Source organism: Symphalangus syndactylus, chromosome 5 (assembly GCF_028878055.3).
Source record: "Symphalangus syndactylus isolate Jambi chromosome 5, NHGRI_mSymSyn1-v2.1_pri, whole genome shotgun sequence".
NCBI classification, from domain to species: domain Eukaryota; kingdom Metazoa; phylum Chordata; class Mammalia; order Primates; family Hylobatidae; genus Symphalangus; species Symphalangus syndactylus.
Window position 1 is genome coordinate 65477884 of NC_072427.2, and position 24668 is coordinate 65502551.

The window sequence follows — 24668 nt, forward strand, 5'->3', positions numbered from 1 at the left end:
TATCTAGGGAGGAGAAAGAAGAATTCACCAGCTCTCCCTCCCAAATGCTGGGGAGACCAGGGCTGACTTACCAGCAGCAAGCCCCCATAGGTCTCCAGTGGCCAACCACAGATTTTCATAACTGGAAAGGACCTTAGGGGTGACCTGATCCAACTTTCTACACAGTGCAGGAATCCCCTTTACAACCTCTCTGACATCTGCTTACACACCTCCAGTGACAGGGAATTACTATCTTCTACAAGGCCACCCTGTTGTTGAACAGCTATTAGAAAGTTCTTAACACTGAATGGTAATTGGTCTTCCTGAAACTCCCTGCTATTGGTCCTAGTTTGCCCTTTGTACTTCAGTGTCTCAGCTTTCTACCCAATACTCCTCCAAATATTTTAAAGCCAACTGGGTCTCTCTTAAATCTCTTTTCTATGGAAAACAATCTTATTGTCTTGTCCTGTCTTCAAATGACTCGATCTTCTGAGCCTACTCACCCTGGACCCCTCCTCTAGGGAGCATTGCAGTTTGTCAATGTTCCTCTGTAGGAAAAGACCCTGTTGCGTGGCAAAAATGGCACCATCTTGAAGCAAAACTGCCATAATGACTGATGTTTGACTCCTGCATACCAAGGCATTCCTGTGGCAAGGTCAAGAAACAATGCCTGGGCTGGGCACGGTGGCTCACGCCTGTAATCCCAGCACTTTGGGAGGTTGAGGCGGGAGGATCACGAGGTCAGGAGATGGAGACCATCCTGGCTAACACGGTGAAACCCCGTCTCTACTAAAAAATACAAAAAATTAGCCGGGTGTGGTGGCGGGCGCCTGTAGTCCCAGCTACTCGGGAGGCTGAGGCAGGAGAATGGCATGAACCCGGGAGCGGAGGTTGCCACTGCACTCCAGCCTAGGGGACAGAGAGAGACTCCATCTCAAAAAAAAAAAAAAAAAAAAAACAAAAAAGATGCCTGGCCAGGTGGGGTGGCTCATGCCTGTAATCCCAACACTTTGGAAGGCCAAGGTAGGAGGATTGCTTGAGCCCAGGAGTATGAGACCAGCCTGGGCAACATACTGAGATTTCTTTTCTTAAAAAAAAAAAAAAAAATTAGCCAGGGGTGTAGTCCCAGCAAACTCAGGGAGGCTGAGGAGGGAGGATAGCTTGAGCCCGGGAGGTTGAGGCTGCAGTAAGTTGTGATAATGCCACTACACTCTAGCCTGGGTGACAGAGCCAGACTCTGTCTAAAAAAAGAATAAAAAAGAAAGAGAAAAAAGAAAAGAAAGAATGCCTGTAGCATAAATAACCCCTCATAAAGATGCTTATCTAACCTCCCTAGTGGTCATGAAACTTGCAATAAAGTCTGAGGTGTGACCAGCTGCACATGTTTTCCCCTAAAAGCTTGTTATATAAAGGATACTTTCTGGAGAGCAGGCATGGAAATCACCATCTCGTGACTACCCAAGGTATGGCTTCTGTGCATAAGTTTCTATTAAGTATTTCTGAGAAACTACATTCGTCAGCCTCTCTCTCTGTTTTGTTTTTTTTGTTTGTTTTTTTGAGACAGAGTTTCCCTCTGTTGCCCAGGCTGGAGTGCAGTGGCATGATCTTGGCTCACTGCAACCTCTGCCTGCTGGGTTCAAGAGATTCTTCTGCCTCAGCCTCCTAAGTAGCTGGGAGTACAGGCGTACACCACTGTGCCCAGCTAATTTTTGTATTTTTGGTAGAAATGGAGTTTCACCATATTGGCCAGGCTGGTCTTGAACTCCTGACCTCGTGATCCACCCACCTCAGCCTCCCAAAGTGCTGGGATTACAGGTATGAGCCACTGCGCCCGGCCTTCTCAGCCTGTTTCTTTGGCCCCTCAGCTCTCTTGACCTTTAGGGGTAGGTTTGTATAGACCTGCTCACTGCAGAACATCCTCTTACAATGTTGTCTCCAGATGATGCTTTCAGAGAGGCATGACCACTGCAGAATATATTTTTACACTACTATGTCCCACTATTGATTCCTAGAATTATAACTTTTTTTTTTTAGCAGCACATAACACTGCTGACTCCATTGAACTGTTAAGACACTGAATACCTGTTCGGGGTTTTCCATACCACTTTCCCCTTTCTTCAGCCAACAGCAATCCTCTTTCACTTCCCATTCTCATACGGTTCTGGCGGGACTGTTTACCACAGTATCCTGTACCCCTAACCATAGATCTTGCCCTGGTCATAGTCAGTGCTCCAATGATGAGCATGTGACCCAGGCCAAGCCAATCTGAGTCCCTCCCTTGGAATGTATTTATTTATTTGAGACAGGATCTTGCTGTGTCGCCCAGGATAGAGTGCAGTAGGGCAATCATAGCTCACTGCAGCCTCGACCTCCTGGGCTCAAGCAATCCTCCCACCTCAGCATCCTGAGTAGCTGGACTACAGGCATGCAGTACCATGCCAGGCTAATTTTTAAATTTTTTTTGTAGAGACGGGATCTCTTTCTGTTGCCCAGGCTGGTCTCAAACTCCTGGGCTCAAGTGATCCTCCCACCTTGGCCTCCCAAAGTGCTGGGATTGGTAAGCCTAAACCACTGTGCCGAGCCCCCTGGGATCTATTACATGGGGTTGGAAAGTGTTATCTTTCCTCTGGAGTTCCTTAACTGGAATGATGTCAGCCCAGAGCTCCCTGTGCTATACCAACACACAGAGAGAGTCAACAGTGGGAGGAAGAGAGGCTAAAGATACTGCTGGAGTCCTGAGGTCCAGCTAACTGAAGCCAGCTCTATATGTCTTAGGCTAGAATTGAGTCTGGCTGGGATTTTTTTTTTTTTCAATAGCCTTGGAAAACTTTCCAGAGTCTGGCTTCTTGGCTTCTGTCACTAGAACAAACTAATAAATACTCTTTTCTTTCTGTCCTCTAGTTGTGTAGTTAATTTCTGATCCCAAATGAAAAATTTCACATTTATCTGTATTATGTTTCATACTTTGTCCCATCACTCTAGTCTATAGAAAAATTTTAGAATTGTTATTCTTTTATTCAATTACCTACTCCTCTCACTTTTGATAAGGTGACCTTCTATTCACTCAACCAAATCATTGATAAAAATGTTGAGCTGAACAGAGGAAAAATAAACCAACAACATGTCAGTTTATCAATAAAAGAGTTTACCTTTGGGATGATTGTTCAAACAACTGCGAGTCTCCTCTACCATACTCTTACCCAACGTACACTCCGCATCCTGTCTGCCTTGATCAGGCACCATGCTGAAGACCACATTGCACCTTGACATTCTGCTGAGCCAATATTTGATGGTCTCATCCCCAAAGGATGTAAGATTAAAGAACCAAAACTGGTCCTGGAGATATCTATTCTTTAAAATGCTCATAAACTCTCAGTAACCTATCTCCTTTCTTGTGCACACACACACACACACACACACCACACACAATCCCTCTCACCTTTGCCTCCTCCCTCTCTACTTACCTGCTAAAGAAGTAATTTTTAAAAGTGGATTAGGTCAACATGAAGGGAGGAGAGAGTTTGGGAAAAGAAAACCTTTACTTTAGAGCAATGTGTGACACAACACTTGGGACAGAGGAGGTGGAGAGAATGGGGGGAGATGAACATCTCTCTGCCACACATTGACTAATGGGAATAGTACATTGAGGGCTTAGGAAAGGCTGGGGCTGGAGGCTAGGGAATCCAGGAGCAGAGGCCCACTACTGTTCCACTTCGGCCTGTAGGAGGTGGTGTGGGGTACTAGCGGAGAGCACAGGTGCTGGAGAGCTAGGCTTGGCTCTCCATCCTGGCACCACCACCTGCTAAACCACCCACTACTACCTGCTGAGAGCCAGCAGCTTCCAAGACAGACTCAGGTGCCACACTTCCCTCCACTCAATGACTAAGCCTCAGTGGTTCTCCTTGCAAATGCTCCCATATCCACTTCTCTCTAGCCTTGCCGCCACACCTCATTCATGTAACTATCATCTCTTCAAAGATTTATTCTGCCTCATTCTCTCTCTTCACCTTCTGAGACTGGAATCACATGTATATTAGACTGTTATTGTCCCACAGCTCTTACAGGTTTTGTTTTGTTTTGCTTTTCCCCCATCCCAGTTTCTCTTTGTATTTTAGTTCAGAGAATTTTTATTGACCAGTTCAAGTTCACTGGTTCTTCACCTATGCCTACCTACTGAAAAGCCTGTGGAAGCAATTCATCTCTAATATCATGTTTATTTCTAGCATTTCCGTTTGACTTTATTTTTTCTTTTTCTTTCCTTTTTTTTTTTTTTTTTTTTTTTTCTGAGACAGGGTCTCACCCTGTCACCCAGGCTGGAGGGCAGTGGCATGATCTTGGCTCACTGCAACCTCCACCTTCTGGGTTCAAGTGATTCTCTTGCCTCAGCCTCCCAAGTAGCTGGGACCACAGGCACGAGCCACCATGCCTAGCTAATTTCTGTATTTTTTGGAGAGATGGGGTCTCATGTTGCCCAGGCTGGTCTCAAACTCCTGTGCTCATGTGCTCCTCCTGCCTCGGCCTCCCAAAGTGCTGGTATTACAGGCATGAGCCACCACGCCCAGCCCCATTTCACTTTCTCTTAGTTTCCATGTCTCTGCCGAAATTCCCTATCTGTTCATGCAAGTCGCCTACCTTTCCCCACTAGACCCCATAGTAATTATAATTATTTTAAGTCCCTCTGTGATATTTCCAACATCTGTGTCATCTGTGAGTCTCGTTCTGTTGATTCATCTTCTGATAATGGATTGGGTTGTTTTCTTCTTGTCTTTTTATGTGTTTTGCTTTTTTTTTTTTTTTTTTTTGAGACAGAGTCTTGCTCTGTTGCCCAGGCTGGAGTGTAGTGGGGCCATCTCAGCTCACTGCAACCTCACTCTCCCAGGTTCAAGTGATTCTCCTGCCTCAGCCTCTGGAGTAGCTGGGACTACAGGCACACACCACCAACACCTGGCTAATTTTTGTATTTTTAGTAGAGACGGGGTTTTGCCATGCTGACCAGGCTGGTCTCAAACTCCTGACCTCAGGTGATCGACCTGTCTTGGCCTCCCAAAGTGCTAGGATTACAGGTGTGAGCCATAGCGCCTGACCTGTGTTTTGCAGTTTTTTAACTGAATGCCCATGGTGTATAAAACAGCAGAGACTGAGGTAAGTCGTATCTGTATCTGGGAGTGGGGCTGCCTCTTCTGTCAGCCTGTTGGTCTGGGGGGTTGAGTCAGTCTTGTTACGAGTTGGACAGCGTTTGGGTTTGGTTGTGCTCTCATTACCTTCAGTGCACCCCCGGTTTCAAATTCGTCTAGTGGTGGGCTGCTTAGAGTGGAGACTGGGGTGTCAGGGCTTCCTCAGTGCTGCTGTCCCACACTCAGCTTTTCAGCTGGCAGAAGACTTCTGTTTCTTGTGATCTGGTGCCAGGCTCAGGCGGGGCAGGGCAGGGTTGATTCTGTTACCCTGGCCCAGCTTCAGTCTTAAATAGATCCTAGGCACCTGAGCTTCAGCAGTGGGACTTTCTCAGTGTTTCTGTCCCTCTTCCCTATGGCAGCCAAACTCTGCCTCACATGTGATTCATCTGGGATTAGCCAAAATTCTTGCCCTCCCCACAACAGAGTGGACCTTCGCTTGAATCTTCAGCCCAGGACAGTTTCCTGCTTCTGCCCCTGGGTAGGGGGTTTCTGCTTCTAGTCCCAGGAGCAATGGATCTTTGCCTGTTCAAGAAGGGCAAGAAGGTTTTGACACCTCACCAGCAGATAAGTTTTGCTTTTATTCCTCCCACTGAAGCAAAAGTTTGTTACCCCTCCCGCTGTGGCTTAAGGCTTTTGCTTAAAGGAGAGGATTGTGGAAGTTGAGGCTTTTTGCCTTCCACCAGCAGCCGCCTTGATCAACCTCTGCATGCATGCATCACCAAGGAGGAACAGTCCCTCCCTTTCCTGACCTGTTCCCACTTTTCCCCATGAACCCCAGGGGAGGCCTGTAGAAAAAAGGTTGCCTTTGCATGCACTCTCGTGTCTGGAATCCTATTCAGCTATTCTAAACTGACATGCTAGGCCACGTGTGGACTTTACAAATTTGTTAACATTTTTATTGTTTTTTTTTCTTACCCACTTGTAAGACAGCCACATCTTTGCCAAAGTTGAAACAGTTGATGTGTCACTATCTCTCCTTCTATTTCCTCTCACTCCTATTCATTTCTATGGACTCAGCTCCCCTAACACTATCTCTCCTTTATTTGGTTGCCTTGTGGCCTTGGCTTTCTGATGGGCTCGAGAAAAGTTACGATTTTGTACCTGCTTTTCCACATTGTTAGGATGGAAGGGACATTTTCTTGCAGTATTCTATATCCTAAGTGGAAAAAGTCCTCAAGTACGATCATCTCTTTCTTAGACAACTGCAACCACCTCACAGCTGGTCTCCTGCGTCCAATTTTGCCCCTCTCCCTACTGTAGCCAGCATAAGTATTAAATTCTGCAACCATCGCAGACTAGAGGGGGCTGCAAAATAAAATACTTAAAAATTAGCTACTTAAAACCTGAAGTTTAGCTTATGGTGCATTGGTTATCTATTGCTGAGTAACAAATCAACCCAAAACTTAGTGGTTTAAACCATGACATTTATTTTATTTATTTATTTTTTTTGAGATGGAGTCTCACTGTGTCTCCCAGGCTGGAGTGCAGTGGTGTGATCTCAGCTCACTGCAAGCTCCTCCCAGGTTCACACCATTCTCCTGCCTCAGCCTCCCAAATAGCTGGGACTACAGGCGCCCGCCACCATGCCCGGCTAATTTTTTGTATTTTTAGTAGAGACGGGGTTTCACCGTGTTAGCCAGGATGGTCTCAATCTCCTGACCTCATGATCCACCCACCTCGGCCTCCCAAAGTGCTGGGATTACAGGCGTGAGCCACCGCACCCGGCCAACCATGACATTTATTGAATCTGCAGGGCTTTGCAGGGACAGCTTGTCTCTGTACCACTTGGTGTCACCTGGGACAGCTTAAAAACTGGGGGATGAAATCATTTGAATTACTTACTTACATGTCTGATGCCTGGGGTGGGAAGACTCAAATAGCTGGGACTCCCTGGGCTTCTCTACCTCTCTGTGGCCGACTTCTTCCATGCCGGCTCAGAACTACCAAGGAGCATGCTGCGAGAGAGACCCCAGGTGGAGTGCTTTTATGACTTTGCCTCAGAAGTCCCATTATTTGTGCCGTACTCTATTAGCAAGGCCGTCACATAGGTCTGCCCAGGTTCAAAGGGAGGGAATATTGACCAAAGATCTCAGGGGAGGAGTGTCCACATCACACTGGAACATGAATGAGTGGGGTGGGATACACTGATTTGGCCATCTTTGGAAAATATAATCTGCCATACATGATTCTACTTGTTCTGTAATAGTGAAAAAATAACAATAAAAATTGAAGTAGAGGCCGGGCGCGGTGGCTCACGCTTGTAATCCCAGTACTTTGGGAGGCCGAGGCGGGCGGATCACGAGGTCAGGAGATCGAGACCACTGTGAAACCCCGTCTCTACTAAAAATACAAAAAAAATTAGCCGGGCGTGGTGGCGGGCGCCTGTAGTCCCAGCTACTCGGAGAGGCTGAGGCAGGAGAATGGCGTGAACCCAGGAGGCAGAGGTTGCAGTGAGCCGAGATCGCGCCACTGCACTCCAGCCTGGGCGACAGAGCGAGACTCCGTCTCAAAAAAAAAAAAATTGAAGTAGAAAATAAAAACAAAGAAAAACCATTTCACATAGACATGCATCACTGCCAAGTGTGAATAACTTGTCCACCCTCAATCACTTTAATTATGGCAAACCCATGGCATACCTTCTAGATGTAAATCTTATCTTGTCACTGCCCCTCTTAAAATCAGCCATTAGCTCCCTGTTCTCCCACAATAAACTCCAAATTCCTTAACATGGTTTATAAAAACCTTCACACCTGGCCTTCTTTAATAATTTCCACCCTCACCTCTCGTTTATCCCTCCTTTGTTCTTTGTGCTCCAGCTACACTGAACTACCTTCCATCCTCCAAGTTTCCTTTTGCCTTTAGGCCTTTGCACATGCTGTTTTCCTCTTCTAGGACTCCTCTTGGTCGCCGTGCTCTTACTCTTCTACTTCCTCTCACTCCTATTCATTTCTATGGACTCAGCTCCCCTAACACGGCCTCTCTCCTACCCCACCCCAACTGGTCTAGGGCTCTCATATCTCCTTCCCACGTGCTCTCAAAGCACCTTGTGCTTACACCTTCCACAGAATTAATGAGGTAGGCTCTATTCCCCCCTCCATCATTCTATGTGGAAAGATGCCATTCTGCTTTATTTAACACCATGCACAGTGCCTGGAACATGGCAGGGGCTCAACAAATATTGGTTAGATGAATGAATCTCTGCCTTAAATAACCTACTTCTGGGTTCAAGTAAACAGCCCTCGCACAAACCTAACATCCCAATGGCACTATCCTATCTTGAGTCTTATAACTGACGTAGGGCCAAGCTGGTTGGGATAATTTAGAATTTTCAAGAAAACCTTGCCTGCTTCATGTGGTTGGGGCTGTTCTCAGCCTTGGAGGACTCCTTCCAAAACAGGGCCAGGGAGAGGCTCCAGGGCTTCTGTCTTCTAGCAATGGTCCTGGTGGGCAGGTCTGCCTGGAAGGGTGCACCTCGGCCACAGCTGGCGGGACGTTTGTTTACTTGCTGTGCCTACAGCCAGGGCCTATTTCTGGATCAGGTATTGGATTCATGCCTGTGTCACTCCAGCCCTGATCTCACCAGGCACTGAGTGATGAGCATGTGTGTGTGCCAGGAGAGAACAGCGGCAGTCCCTTAGGTTATCTACCTGGCAGCAGCCCAGCATACCCTGGGTGTACCAAGTCATTACGGCTTAGCCCCTGTTGGTGATTACCCTCCCCTGGCTCTAAGGCTTAGCACTAAATATTGCTCCATTTGCTCTAACTTCCTGTCTGTTTCACTAAGGAGGAAGAAGGAAAACAAGTCAGGGGTGATAAGTAAGACTCTACCAACCTACAAATCTTACTAGGTTGAGGAAGCCCTAACTGGAGTTCCTTGGAGTTTTCAGGGTCAAAGGAAACAGATCAGCATTTTAGGCCAATACTTTTTCCTATGGTTAGTCCTATTACTAAAAAGGAACTGGAACATGAAGTGGTCACTTGACTTATTTATGACCATCCAGTAAGCCACAAAGACAGATAAAAGACAGCACCCAAGACTCTCAGTTTCAAATTGAGTGCCACTTCACTAGCCTAAGATAAATCTATATTAACAAGTTAGCTTTGGGAGCTAGTGGCAAATTTGGTTTTGGTAAATGGAGTTTTACCTTTTTTTAGAGCCATTGTTTACGCTGTCACCTCTAAATCAATTAAGAAACTATAGCTACAGCTCACTGGGTTCCCTTCCATGGAGTCGTGCAGAGCTCCTCTCACACCGCACCCAGGTTTACACATGGGCTAGAAACCATTCAACTTAAAACTCCGTTTCAGTTCCTCTAAAGCGATTCTCCACCCTCTCATATTCCAATTTCTGTTTCTGAGGTAGAAAATGGGAAGTAGGGAAAAGGCCAAGCTAGAATCTTGCCTGAATGACAGAAACACTATTTTCGGGTACAGAAACATTCTCTTACCGTCCCATGATCTGCACTTTGGGAGAGTGTTTTGGGACCTCATTGCTTTTTTTTTTTCTTAAACTGTTGTTTCTGAGGAAGAATAATTTTTGTTTATCATGCAGGGAGAAGAAAAATTTCAGTTTTTCTTTCTTTAAAAAATCCATCCTGGGCCGGGCACGGTGGCTCAAGCCTGTAATCCCAGCACTTTGGGAGGCCGAGGCGGGTGGATCACGAGGTCAGGAGATCGAGACCATTCTGGCTAACACGGTGAAACCTCGTCTCTACTAAATATACAAAAAATTAGCCGGGCGTTGTGGTGGGCGCCTGTAGTCCCAGATACTCGGGAGGCTGAGGCAGGAGAATGGCGTGAACCCAGGGGGCAGAGCTTGCAGTGAGCGGAGATCGCGCCACTGCACTCCAGCCTGGGGGACAGAGCGAGACTCTGTCTCAAAAAAAAAAAAAAAAAATCCATCCTGGTAGGGCGCGGTGGCTCACACCTGTAATCCCAGCACTTTGGGAGGCCAGGCGGGCGGATCACGAGGTCAGGAGATCCAGACCATCCTAGCTAACATGGTGAAACCCGGTCTCTACTAAAAATACAAAAAATTAGCCGGGCATGGTGGCAGACGCCTGTAGTCCCAGTTACTCGGAGAGGCTGAGGCAGGAGAATGGCTGAACCCGGGAGGCAAAGCTTGCAGTGAGCTGAGATCGCGCCGCTACACTCCAGCCTGGGCGACAGAGCGAGACTCCGTCTCAAAAAAAAAAAAAAAAAAATCCATCCTGAAAGCCATGAGATGGCCCTGGAGAGGAGTGAGGCCTGGCATCTGAACTCCAGGCGGAGATGGCAGCCTGCAAGCCTGGACCAGGGCTGGATGACTGTCAATATTCTGGCTTCCTCAACGTGCCCAGGGGCCACAGAGAGCCACTCTCTGTGTCACACGTATCCTGCCAATAAAATGCAGTAGGAATAAAGCGACTAAATCTACTAATAAAGGTGTTAACTCAGCCTGGACAACACGGTGAAATCCCATCTCTACAAAAAATATAAAAAATTAGCTGGGCATGGTGGTGTGCACCTGTAGTCCCCGATACTCAGGAGCCTGAGGCAGGATCACCTGAGACCGGGAGGTCAAGACTGCGGTGAGCTGAGACCGTGCCACTGCCCTCCAGCCCTGGTGATAGAGTGAGACACTGTCTCAAAAAAAAAAAAAAAAGGTTAACCATTAGTCAATGAAAAGAGAGGAAAAGGCCAGGCATAGTGGCTTGCACCTGTAATCCCAGCACTTTGAGAGGCCAAGGTGGAAGGATAGCTTGAGCCCAAAGGTTCAAGACTAACCTGGGCAAAATAATGCAACCCTGTCTCTACAAAAAAATATTGTTTAAAAATTAGCCAGGCATAGTGGCACATGCCTATAGTCCCAGCTACTCAGGGGAAGCTGAGGCAGAAGGATGGATTGAGCCTGGGAGGTTGAGGCTGTAGTGAGCAAATGATGGTCACTACACTCCAGGTTGGGTGACAGAGTAAGGAGACCTTGTCTCAAAAAAACAAAAAAAAATAAGGAAAAAAGAGGAGTGGCCAGGCGCAGTGGCTCATGCCTGTAATCCCAGCACTCTGGGAGGCCGAGGCGGGCAGATCACCTGAGGTCAGGAGTTTGAGACCAGCCTCAACATGGAGAAACCCCATCTCTACTAAAAACAAAAAATACAAACTTAGCCAGGCATGGTGGTGCATGCCTGTAATCCCAGCTACTCGGGAGGCTGAGGCAGGAGAACTGCTTGAACCTGGGAGGCAGAGGTTGCGGTGAGCCAAGATTGCGCCATTGCACTCGAGCATGGGCAACAAGAGCGAAACTCCATTTCAAAAAAAAAAAAAGAGGAAAGATATTTGAATATTACAATAAAAATATTCGTATCACTAAGCAAGTATATGGAACCACCTAATTGGTTCCTATTCTTTTGGGCAAGACAAATACTTGATTTAGAAATGAGCAAACAACAGCCGGGTGTAGTGGTTTGCACCTGTAATTCCAACTACTCAGGAGGCTGAGGTGGGAGGATCACCTGAGCTCAGGAGTTTGAGGTTACAGTGAACTATACGATTGTACCACCACACTCCAGCCTGGGCAACAAAGTGAGACCCTGCCTCAAAAAAAAAAAAAAAAAAAGCAAATGTTCTCAGAAGATTATTTATTTATTCTATTTTTTCTTTTAGCTCCTCTCTCGATCAGAAGATTTTTACAGCCCCACCCTACTGATCATTAGGGATTTGTAAACTATTACCCAGGAAGAAGGCCCATGGAGCTAAGGCCTCAGAACACCAAAGTCTGGACTGTCTGAGGGCACATGCTAATAACAGGAGGCTGGCAAAGTGGCCAGTTCCCGTGACTTTGCATGCATTTGTCTTTACCTCCCGCTGCCTGGGAACATCCCTCCAGGAGCAATTGAGTCAACAGCACCACAGACACTGCTATTCTGTTGAGAAAAGTTTTATATGGAAACACATACTGATCATGAACACGATAAACAGGGAGGGAAGCTCGGGCTCAGCCAGGAAAGCTGCCACAAGGAAGACGTTTGGAACTATCCAGGAGTAGTGTCAAACACTAACACCATATTTACAAGTCTAATTTGGAACCTGGCCCTTTTTAAGTGCAGGAGGAAGTTGGAGGAGAAGCCATGCATGAAATAAAAAATATATATACACAGACATAAACACCCACATTTTCACACTTCTTTTGCCCATTTTCTCCACAAGGAACAAATGAGAGAAAGAAGCCCAGCCTCTCTCCCTGGAGTCCGTATACTTACTACAGATTTGTTAGAGAAGCCCCAGATGGGGCTTGGATTCAAGGAGCAGACTTCACTCTTACTGGCCCCACTCATGTGACAATTCACCAAGGGAATGCTTGGGACACAAGCATGAATGACCAGAAGAGGCAAGAAAATATATGGCTCACTTAACTTACACATTACACAAAAGAGGCCTCAGTTTCTCCAAGTACTTTCACATTCGATCCTTAGCAGACTTCTAACCTGCAGTGACAGAGCTCAGCCAAGCTGTGAGACACAGAGGAAAGCAGCATTTTGATCCAGCGTGCACTGGGTCAGTCACTTCATCCAAGACAGTCACACATGCCAGCCCCAAGTAAGTCCCTGGGGGCTTGCAGCTGTTTTCTTTGTGAGTGGAAATTTGGGTTTTTTCCTTCAGTGGTTTTCTCCCTGCTGCTGTCACTGAGCTCCACGCTGCTCCCTCTGGACCCGAGACAGCTGCTTGGCGTGTGCGTGTGTGCGTGTGTTTGTGTGTGTGTGTGCTGCTCGGTTCGGGGGGTGTGTGTGTGTGTGTGTGTGTGTGTAATTTACTGTTCTGCTGCTGCTGGCTTGTCCCCGGCTGATGGCTCGTCCTCAGCCACTGGCTTCTCAACCTGTGACTCTGGAGGAATCAGATACTGGACCTCCTCTGTGCTGATGGCTACTTTATCCGGCTGGAGCCACCTCTTGAAATGTTCCAAAGTGCTATGAAAGGGCAGAATAAAAGGGTGCCTGTGTCAGACCTCACTGATTAATTACTTAATGATTATCTCAGTTACTCAAACACTACCTTCCCGCCCACCAGCAATTTCTTCCTACAATTGTTTTTCACTGCTAACCTGGGGAGTACAAGGATACTCCTATGGCAGCTGTGCATCCTGGCAGCTCTGCGCATAATTTACCCCATAGTGGGCACTTTGGCTACAGGCAGCAGCAGGCCCCCTTCAAATGCAGAGCCTCTGAAGGCTTGATGAGAACCGCTGAAGAGTTTATGCCTCAGTCCTAAAGACTTAAAGATAGGTCTTTTTTCACTCAAAACAGGAGAGGAGAGAAACTGTCAAGGGGAAGAAACACTCAAATAAATACCAAATTATTACTGAGGCAGAAATCTGAGTATCTTTTGCCTCTTATAGCTGAGGCAGTCTGGGACTCAATTATAGCACTTACTTGCACTAAGTGATTTTTTTTTTGTGGGGTTTTTTGTTTATTTCATCCTATAGCAAGTCCCAAAGATAAAAACATCTGAGCAGCAAATATTCCCCACAAGAGAATGACCACTATGCCAGAGGGCTCTTTGTCTGGATCTGTAGGGAGAGGGGAGATGTAATTGTCAAGCTCAAGGTCCCCTACCCGCCTTCCTTACAGGACCCTATATCCTAAAGCTATTAGACATTCACAGTAAAATATAAATGACTAGAAATAATGTAAACCTTATTCTATGCTCCTCAATAGCACAAAGTCTTAACCCAAGAAAGAATTCCATAACAGCAGATTTTAGGCATCTCTTGGTGTATGGGGGAATTTATGTTTTGGATAGTTGGATTTCTCAGCCCATTACTCCCTTGCCAAAAGCATACCACAAGGAGGATCACCTGCCTGGCCCTCACATACGTGAAGACCTATACAACCCCATTGTAAAATGGCCTCTGTTTAAAAGATAAACTTTGAAGAACTAGTGTTTCCTGGTGTTTGTTCTGGATAATGATAGAAAGAAACATTCCCACAGATGTAGGCTCTGGGGAAAAATCTAAATGTCAGAGGGCAATGAGAGCAGCTGATTAACTCTAGTCCTCACAGCTTAGGGGAATCAGGTGTGACACAGCATTTAATCTTCATTTACCACACTTTTCATCAAATTGTTCAAATTATTTCCATAGAGAAGGGAAATCCACATTATTTTACATATTGATAAATACATAGGAACATGCTAATCTGATTTCAGCGAAAGAGGATTTCTACCTGAAAATGACACAGGAGAAAGTTTTGTCTTCTCAGAGCTGGAGAGAAGAGAGGTATTCAGGGGAGAGAATATAAGTAAACACCAAATTATCAGTGGGTCAGAAGTCTGCATCTTCAAATCTCCTATGTTTGGAGCAATTTAAGACTTAATTAGGTTGGACCTTTAGAGATAGAAAAGAGCAAAATGTATACAATTTCCTGAACCCTCAGAGGAGAGTTGGCCTGATCTTAGATGCTACGCTGATTTCTGAAGCATCTAGAGGCATGCTGATTGAGCATTTGAGATACTGTAAGTGAAAGTATTTTACACATTTGCAAGTAAATGTACCTATGAAGTTTTATTCACATACTGCCCTGATTTCGGCAGCAGTACTTCTTCTGACATGATGGGACTCTCAACACCAATGTCCATATGCTGCAAACTCAAGTTAAATCACATTCCCCTAAGACCTTTTGTTAAAATTCAATTTTTTAATCCCCCCATTGATTTTTACTTTGAATAATTTCTTACCAAACTCTAAAATTCTGTAGGAAGGATAATATTAGTAACAGCCAACATTTCTATAGTGCTTACCATGTGCTAGGCATTGTTCTATACCCTTTACAAATAGTAACTCATTTAACCCTCATAACAACTTATGAGTTAAGAGCTGATTGCTCCCATTTCACAGATCAGGAAACTGAGGAACACACAGGTTACCTACCCAAGAACATACAACCAGTAAGTGGCAGAGCCGATTTCCTGAGTGTCGAGCCCCATTCCTGCTCATTGTGGCAGGGCAGCATGCCCTCTCTATCTTTCTGCATCTAAACTACTTGCAGGTACTGTCCAAGTCCTGCCTCCCTCTATGGCAAAATACCAAAGCCAGGGGGGAGCTCAGCGGTCTCTCAATTCCCAAAGCACGTTCTGTCACTTCTACTCAACTGGCCCTTCTCTTATTACTGCCTGGTATTGTTAGGTATGTCTTTATATATATTTGTCATCTGCCCTCAAGTAGTTTTGAGGACAAAAACAAATGGGTCTAAAACTTCCTTATACCATTCCCTCCATGACGCCAAGCACAGTGCTATCACACAGTGGATGCTTAATAAATTCATTAATTTAGTCTACATAAATTCATTGAGTGGCTACAATCTGACAAAAATTCTGTAAGGCAGGCTGGGTGTCGTGGCTCATGCTTGTAATCCCAGCACTTTGTGAGGCCGAGGCAGGCAGATCACCTGAGGTCAGAAGTTTGAGACCAGCCTGGCCAACATGGTGAAACCCCATCTCTACTAAAAATACAAAAATTAGCCGGATGTGGTGGCACATGCCCGTAGTCCCGGCTACTCAGGAAGCTGAGGCACAAGAATCACTGGAACCCAGGAGGCAGAGACTGCAGTGAGCCGAGATCGTGCCACTGCACTCCAGCCTGGGCAACAGAGCGAGATTCCATCTCAAAAAAAAAAAAAAAAAAAATCTGTAAGGCAGTGGAAATTCAGAGGTAAGAAGAGATGAAGAGATAGTTCCAGAAAATAATCTCTCTGAGGAGTAAATGGTTTTTCCTTTTGTTACAGTAACATGGTTTCCAAACCTCATGAGAAAGAATTCAAGAACATAAGAGAGACTGATTAGTTACTACTTTCTCAAGTTCATTGCATACTTAAAAATGAACACAATGGTTTATCCTTAACTCTATTCAATCTGTGACCAACATGTAGCTGCAGTATTTGCCTTTTGGCAAAAAAGTCTGTTCTTAAAAATCTACTGCTGGGCTAAAAACAAATAGAACAACTACATAAAGGATGATTTCAGCTGGAACTAGACGGGGTATCGATTACCTCTCATCAGAATCAAGTCCATCCACAAAGAACTCTGAAGCTAACTTCTCCTGGAGGAACCGATCCCAGCATTCCTTCTTGGCTTGGGCCAGAGTTCGAAGCATGTCCTTGGAAGTCACTTCCTGATTTAAACCTTTGATTCTTCTTAGCTTCTTCTCTAGAGAAAGAAGTAGAGCTTAATAAGGAAAATGAGCATAACATGAAATTTTAACTAAATCTAAAACTCAAAATACCAACTTAAAAAATCTCTCACTGATGAGGACATCCACACTCCTTGCCAAAGAGATCATTTTTTAAGAACAAATAAAAGGGAATTGAACATTCTTCCTTTTTCCTTCACAAAGTCCTCACCCTGCACTGTATCAAAAAAATGTTTAACCCGAGAAAAGGGAAAAGCCATAGGTTCTCATAAATAAATCAATGGCATGTTTTCTTTGAAATCACGTAAGCCCAGCAGGTATCTCTCTAAGGAATGCTTGTTTTCTCTGGTTTGACATGTGTATACTACTGTCTTTTTTCAACTCCTTGAAAATAATCTCTCTGAGGAGTAAGTGGCTTTTTCTTTTTGTTACAGTAACATGAAGTGGTTTCCAAATCTCATGAGAAAGAATTAGAGAAAATGATGAAAGATCCAACGGTTCATTAGATATTAAAATTGACTTGATGAGAACTCAATAAGAGACCTTTAAAATCTCTATGTGTGATTAAATTCTTAATAAAAAGAATCTCCCAACATTTTTTAAAGTTGCTCAACTTGTGGCCTGGATGTTGGAGTCTAATAAAAACAAACGTCTTCTAATCCCATGACAGTGCTCCATATGGCTTCTTGATGATAGAAGTTAAATTACTCTTGTTTGCATTTTAACTCTAATTGTTTAACAGATTTCCCCTTTCAAAGAATATAAGAAAGGACATCACCATTTACCGTCTGCCTTAATTTAGTTTGCCTTCAACTATAAGTACATAGGTAAATGATGGCATGGTGGGGTGGTGAACATCAAGCTTAGAACCAATAGAAACTGGCCGGGCGCGGTGGCTCAAGCCTGTAATCCCAGCACTTTGGGAGGCCGAGGCGGGCGGATCACGAGGTCAGGAGATCGAGACCATCCTGGCTAACACGGTGAAACCCCGTCTCTACTAAAAATACAAAAAATTAGCCAGGTGTGTTGGCGGGCACCTGTAGTCCCAGCTACTCGGGAGGCTGAGGCAGGAGAATGGCGTGAACCCGGGAGGCGGAGCTTGCAGTGAGCCGAGATCGCGCCACTGCACTCCAGCCTGGGGCACAGAGCAAGACTCCGTCTCAAAAAAAAAAAAAAAAAAAAAAAAAAGAACCAATAGAAACTATGATTTGCAGTTCTGTTTTCATTTCTAAAAAAGTCACATCAGCCTACACCCACTGATCAAAACAAATACCTTTTGTTCCTGTTATTACCACCATGAGCTCACCCATGTAAAAAAAACCCACAGTTGATAAATGTTAAATATTTGCAGGGTTTGTTTTCTCCTTGAGGATATAAAAAGGGTTATCCATAGCATACATTTAAGTTTTTAATTATTGCTGTTATCAGTGGATTTTCTTTGATATAGGTTATTTAGCAATAAAAACAATCTTCATATTGTCCGGCCTCAGTTGTCAAAGTGGAAGGTACTCTTTTGGGCCGGAAAAGGTCTTCCTCTCTCTAAGTATGCTGAGTCCTTGGTCAAGTGTGATTTCAATAGGGCAGGCAGAAACAGGCACTAACACGTCCTTGTCTGCCGCTGTCTCCCAGTCCGTGCCATAGGCAACCAGAAATGACTCTTATTTTCTTCAGAGATGAAAACTTCTTAACTGACTTTAGAAAAGATCATTAACTTTCCAAGCCAGCCTTCACTAATCAAAATCATCACTGTCTTCATTAAACTTTTTCTTTCTTTTTTTTTTTTTTTTGAGACGGAGTGTCGCTCTGTCACCCAGGCTGGATTGCAGTGGCACGATCTCACTCAGCTCACTGCAAGCTGCGCCTCCCGGGTTCAAGCGATTCTCCTGCCTCAGCCTCCCAAGTAGCTGGGATTACAGGCGCACACCATCACACCTGGCTAATTTTTGTATTTTTAGTAGAGACAGGGCTTTGTCATGTTGGCCAGGATGGTCTTGAACTCTTGACCTCATGTGATCTGCCCGCCTCGGCCTCCCAAAGTGCTCTCTCTCTTTCTCTTCCTTCCTCTCTCTTTTTCAACAAGGTCTTGCTCTGTCACCCAGGCTGGAGTGCAGTGGCATGATCACAGCTCACTGTAACCTCGAACAAGTGCTAGGCTCAAGCAATCCTCCCCCACCTCAGCCCCGAGTAGCTGAAATTACTGGCATCTACCACTTCAGGCTAATTTTAAAAAATATTTTTGTAAAGACAGTCTCACTATGTTGCCCAGGCTGGTCTCAAACTCTTGGCTTACACGTGACCCTCCCACCTCGGCCTCTCAGAGCGCTGGGATTATAGGTGTGAGCCACCATGCCTGACTTTCATGAAAGTTTCTTAGAAGCCCTTGTCACAAAGTACCAACAAGCCAAGGGATCTGGTTCTGTAGCTTTATCCGATTGTTGCCTCTTCTCCTTATCATCATTAAACAGATGCTTTGGCTACCATATGCAGAATTTTCATCCCCTAGGCCATGGCTGCAAGCATTGCTATCCTATCTTTGGTGGCTTTCTGGCAAATTTCACCTTACTCCCTATCTTTCTATCACTCCATCTATGTTTTTCTCATATCTTTTTCCTCCACTACATCATTAACAAAATCCCTTTTGTTTTTGCAAGATATTTCTTACCTATCATGCAAGCTCTCTTCTGACTCTTCTTTCTGTCTTTCCTCAGAAGCTCCTTCTACCTGAATTGCCTTTCCTTCCTCAAAAAATTATTCCCAGGTTTGTGGCTGATCTTCGACAAAGCATACAACAACATAAATTGGGGAAAGGACACCCTATGTAACAAATGGGTCTGGGAAAACTGGCTAGCCATGTGTAGAAGAATAAAACTAGATCCCTATCTGTCACCTTATACAAAAATCAACTCAAGATGGATATAAGACTTGAAATCTTCAAAATTCTAAAAGAAAACCTAGGAAAAACTCTTTCAGACATTGGCCTAGGCAATTTTTATTTTGAGATGGAGTCTTGCTCTGTCATCCAGGCTGGAGCACGGTGGTGCGATCTCGGCTCACTGAAACCTCCGCCTCCCGGGTTCAAGCGATTCTCCTGTCTCAGCCTCCCGAGTAGCTGAGACTACAGGTATGCGCCACCACGCCCAGCTAATTTTTGTATTTTTATTAGAGACGGGGTTTCACCATGTTGGCCAGGATGGTCTTGATCTCTTGACTTTGTGATCTGCCTGCCTTGGTCTCCCAAAGTGCTGGGATTATAGGCGTGAGCCACCACCCCTGGCCTAGGCAAAGAATTTATGACTAAGATCCCAAAAGTAAATGCAACAAAAACAAAAATAAATAAATGGGATCTAATTAAACTAAAAAGCTTCTGTATAGCAAAAGAAATAATCAGAGTAAACAGACAACCCACAGAATGGGAGAAAGTATTTGCAAACTATGTATCTAACAAAGGACTAATATCCAGAATCTACAAGGTGCTCAAACAAATCAGAAAGAAAAAAACAATCCCACCAAAAAGTGGGCAAATTGCCGGGCGCAGTGGCTCATGCTTGTAATCCCAGCACTTTGGGAGGCCGAGGCGGGTGGATCACGAGGTCAGGAGATCGAGACCACGGTGAAACCCCGTCTCTACTAAAAATACAAAAAGTTAGCCGGGCGTGGTGGCGGGCGCCTGTAGTCCCAGCTACTCGGAGAGGCTGAGGCAGGAGAATGGCGTGAACCCGGGAGGCGGAGCTTGCAGTGAGCCGAGATCGCGCCACTGCACTCCAGCCTGGGTGACAGAGCAAGACTCCGCCTCAAAAAAAAAAAAAAAAAAAAAAAAGTGGGCAAATGACATGAATAGACATTTCTCAATGGGATTTGAGAAGATATACAAATGGCTAACAAACATATTAAAAAATGCTCAAAACCACTAATCATCAGGGAAATGCAAGTCAAAATGGCGAGATACCACCTTACCCCAGCCAGAATGGCCACTATTAAAAAGTCAAAAAACAATAGATGTTGGCATGGATGTGGTAAAAAGAGAATCCTTTATACACTGCTGATGGGAATGTAAATCAGTACAACCTCTATGGAAAACATATGGAGATTTCTCAAAGAACTAAGAGTAAATCTACCATTTGATCCAGCAATCCCACTACGAGGTGTTTACCCAAAGGAAAAGAAGTCATTACATCAAAAAGACACCTGCACGCATGTTTCACAATTCATAATTGCAAAGATATGGAACCAACCTAAGTGCCCATCGAGCAATGAGTGGATAAAGAAAATACGGAATATATACACCATAGAACACTACTCAGCCATAAGAAAGAATAAAATAATGTCTTCTGCAGCAACTTAGATGGAGCTGGAGGCCATTATCCCCTAAGTGAAGTAACTCAGGAATGGAAAACAAAATGCCGTACGTTCTCACTTACAAGTGGGAGCTAAGCTATGGGTACACAAAGGTATACAAAGTGGTATATTGGCCAGGCATGGTGGTTCACACCTGTAATCCCAGCATTCTGGGAGGCCAAGGCAGGTGGATCATGAGGTCAGGAGTTCGAGACCACCCTGACCAACATAGTGAAACTCTGTCTCTACTAAAAATACAAAAATTAGCCAGGCGTGGTGGCGGGCGACTGTAATCCCAGCTACTCAGGAGGCTGAGGCAGCAGAATTGCTTGTACCCATGAGGCAGAGGTTGCAGTGAGCCAAGATCGTGCCACTGCACTCCAGCCTGGGCAACAGAATGAGACTCCGTCTCAAAAAAAAAAAAAAAACACAAAGTGGTATACTGGACCTTGGAGATTCAGAAGTTGGGAGGTTTGATGAGGGGTGAGGGACAAAAAACTACACATTGGGTACAATGTCCACTACTTGGGTGATGGGTGCACTAAAATCTCAGACTTCACCACTATACAATTAGTCCATGTAGCCAAAAACTGCTTGTACACCAAAAGCTATTGAAATAAAAAAATTAGGGCCAAGCGCCGTGGCTCACACCTGTAATCCCAGCACTTTGGGAGGCCAAGGTGGGCCTTTTTCCCAGGTTTCGTCTTGTGAAACGTGGATGGATCTCATGGTTGTTCCACAATAAAAGGATATTACAATTCTAAAGACTGCCCATCACCGCCCTAGACTGATATTTCTTTTTCCCCTAGCATGGGACAATTTGAATCTCTTTCCTGTGTTTGGAATCTCTCTAGATACTTATACAATGGCCACAGGACAGGGTACTGAAAATGTGTTCAGGAAATATTTTTAAAATAAAATGGCTAACAAGAGGCAGAATGAATCTTATGTCAATATGCTCCCATTCTCAACAATCAATCTATTTATGTAAGTTTTTCAAACTCCAGCATCAGAAATCCACATGTAGCCCTGGGGCCATCACATTTTCTTGCAGGATGGCATAAGGTTTAACACTTTTGAGTTATTTGAATATATGGGCAACCAACAGTAGGCAAGAGGGTTCTACAGAATGCCAAGAAATCAAACACAGAATTTAGATGAACTGGTCAGAGGCAGGAAGTGACAAAAACTGTTTTAAGAGCTGTTCGGGTAGTCACGGTGGCTCACGCCTGTAACCCCAGCACTTTGGGAGGCCGAGGTGTGTGGATCACCTGAGGTCAGGCATTCGAGACGAGCCTAGCCAACATGGTGAAATGAAACCCCATCTCTACTAAAAATACAAAAAATTAGCTGGGCGTTGTGCCAGGCGCCTGTAATCCCAGCTACTCGGGAGGCTGAGGCAGGAAATTCGCTTGAACCTGGGAGGCGGAGGTTGCCATGAGTTAAGATCGCGCCACTGCACTCCAGCCTGGGCAACAAGAGTGAAAGTCTCAAAAAATTTAAAAAAAAAAACAAAAAAAAAACTGTTCAAGGAAAAGGGGGCTGCTTCCCAACAGCCAGCTTGAAACATCCCTTAGAATTATATCTGACAGATACATGTGACAGGAATAACAACAACACTAAAGAATAGGAAACCAAGTTTGATGTAACAGAACTTCAATATGCGTCCCTAGAGCCGTCAAACTTACCTAGAGATGCTAAATACACTTCTGAATCCTGCAAGGGAGCCCAAGGCTTTACAGCTGGCTGGACAGCAAAGTCAGCCACCTCCCTCTGGCCTTCACCTTCAGGGCAAGAATCCACAAAGGAGTCTGAGAAGGCATTGTTGGCACCATCTTCTTGGTCAGGATTTGGCAGACAGGAACAAATTTCAGCCCAGAGATCCTGGCCAGATCTTGTGGCTGTAGAGTCAGCGCTCTCAAACATTTTCATTTGGAATCTGAGCTATAAAACAGAAGCTCGAGTAAGAACTGGCTTTAAGAATACAGCATAAGGTTGGGCACAGTGGCTCACGCCTGTAATCCCAACACTTTGGGAAGCCGAGGCAGTCAGATCATTTGAGGCCAGCAGTTAGAGACCAGCCTGGGAAACATGGCAAAATCCCATCTCTACTAAAAATACCAAAATGAGACAGGTGTGGTGGCACATGCCTGTAGTCCTAGCTACTCCAGAGGCTGAGGTAGGAGGATCACCTGAGCCCAGGAGATAGAGGCTGCAGTGAGTGGTGATCACGCCACTGCACTCCCGCCTGGGTGACATTGTGAGGCCCTGTCTCATAAATAAGTAAACAAAATAAAAATAAAAATGGAATTCCTACAAGCCATACACAAAAGGCAGATACTGTGATTCCACTTATATAAGGCACCTGAGTAGTCAAATTCATAGATACAGAAAATAGGATGGTGGGAGCTGGGAGGTAGAAAGAATGGGGAGTTACTGTTTAATGGGTACACATTTTCAGTTTGGGAAAATGAAAAAGTTCTGGAGATGGATGGTGGTTATGGTTGCACAACAATGTGAACATCACTGAATCATACACACAAAAATAGTTAAAATGGTCAATTTTATGCTACATAGATTTTAACACACACACACACACACAAATCTCTAGGGCATTTCCAGGGTGGACAACCAGCCTGCACTTTTCTCCAAAGATCTCCAAAATGCAACAGTTCTATCTCCAGTCAATTAAATTCTGTTTTTTTTTTCTTTTTCCTTTTATTTATTTATTTATTTTTTGAGACGGAGTCTCGCTCTGTCGCCCAGGCTGGAGTGCCGTGGCGCTAACTCGGCTCACTGCAACCTCCGCCTCCCAGGTTCACGCCATTCTCCTGCCTCAGCCTCCCGAGTAGCTGGGACTACAGGCACTCGCCACCACGCCCGGCTAATTTTTTGTATTTTTTAGTAAAGACGGAGTTTCACCGTGTTAGCCAGGGTGGTCTCGATTTCCTGACCTCGTGATCCGCCCGCCTCGGCCTCCCAAAGTGCTGGGATTACAGGCGTGAGCCACCGCGCCCGGCCCCTAAATTATGTTTTCAACAGAACACAGACTAAAGGTCTTCCACAGTTCCATATACATGAAGATCCTGCTTGGTAAAAAGTGTCTGTCGGAGAGTACTGTCACAATGCAAGGGCTATGTGCTCAGCGCATGCAGTTCAGCCATATGTCTCATGTTCTTATTTTAATACAAACACTGAAAGGTAGATATTTTCACCATTTTACAGATGAAAAAACAAGTTCAGAAGGGTAACTTGCTCCAGGGCACATTACTGATATGTGGGGAATCCTTGACTGGAAACCAGATCTGTGCTGCTCCAGAATCCATGTTTTTATCAAATACCATCCTGCCTGTTTGGAAAATATAACGAAAGCAGCCCAAGCACGGGCAGGTAGGAAAAGCTACGCAAAGAGCCTGGAGGCTTTTATCACTATCTAGGCATATAAGATAGGCTGACACCTTCTTTCAAGAGGGGACTTACGAATCAGGAAGGCTGCCTGAGACAAGGTCTGAATAATGCCAGGAGACAGAGCCCAGCCAGCGTAAAGGCCGGAAGTAAAAGGGACAGATATGCGACGGCGGTCCTGGGTGAACTGATGTCTAGCGCTACAGTGAACCCCCAACCCGAATTCGTCTGAAGCCACCCAAAACCAAAACTTTGCTCACACCAGAGCCCCGCATGGCCCCTTACCCCAGGGCAGGGCGTCCGCAACCGCGAAGGAAATTCCGGCGTCCAGATCCCAGGCCTCAGTCGCTCAGGTCTCTAGGGCTGTCTGGACGGGATGAATCAGGTCCCAAGGCCTCTGTGTGGTATTCCGGGGCCGGGCCAGAGTGGGAGATCCAAAACGCTGGGCACCCCAGCCCCTCCTCACTTACCGCTACAGATGCCCAGTAAACGCTTGGCTCAGCTCTGTCGCCTGCAGCCCGGAGGAAATCGGGAGGGGCGGAGTCCCCTGGTGACGGAGCCCAGGAGTCCTCCAACTACCTTCCTACCCGGCGATGTTCTGTGCGTCGATTGGTCGA

General features: G+C 45.4%; 1 protein-coding gene and 1 long non-coding RNA gene across 6 annotated transcripts in view; one reads left to right on the top strand and one right to left on the bottom strand.

The window, feature by feature from the left end:
- LOC134736641 (uncharacterized) overlaps positions 1-11876 on the top strand; it is a 47049-nt gene extending 35173 nt beyond the window's left edge. The window contains exon 3 of the long non-coding RNA XR_010120757.1: positions 11796-11876. This is a non-coding gene — a long non-coding RNA (uncharacterized lncRNA). The remainder of the gene's footprint in view (positions 1-11795) is intronic.
- Positions 1-24668, bottom strand: part of CCDC32 (coiled-coil domain containing 32) — a 36195-nt gene extending 11527 nt beyond the window's left edge. The window contains exons 1-4 of one of the 5 annotated variants that reach the window (XM_055278731.2): positions 24522-24666; positions 22335-22590; positions 16172-16346; positions 12054-13096 (exon numbers count right to left, since the gene is read on the bottom strand). In XM_055278731.2, the coding sequence (XP_055134706.1) occupies positions 12940-13096; positions 16172-16346; positions 22335-22578 (576 nt within the window). In that variant the 5' untranslated portion in view covers positions 22579-22590; positions 24522-24666 and the 3' untranslated portion in view covers positions 12054-12939. Of the gene's footprint in view, positions 1-12053; positions 13097-13571; positions 14389-16171; positions 16347-22334; positions 22591-24311 lie in introns of those variants that run through there. The other 4 variants (XM_055278732.2, XM_055278730.2, XM_063639160.1 and 1 more) reach the window with 4 other exon arrangements.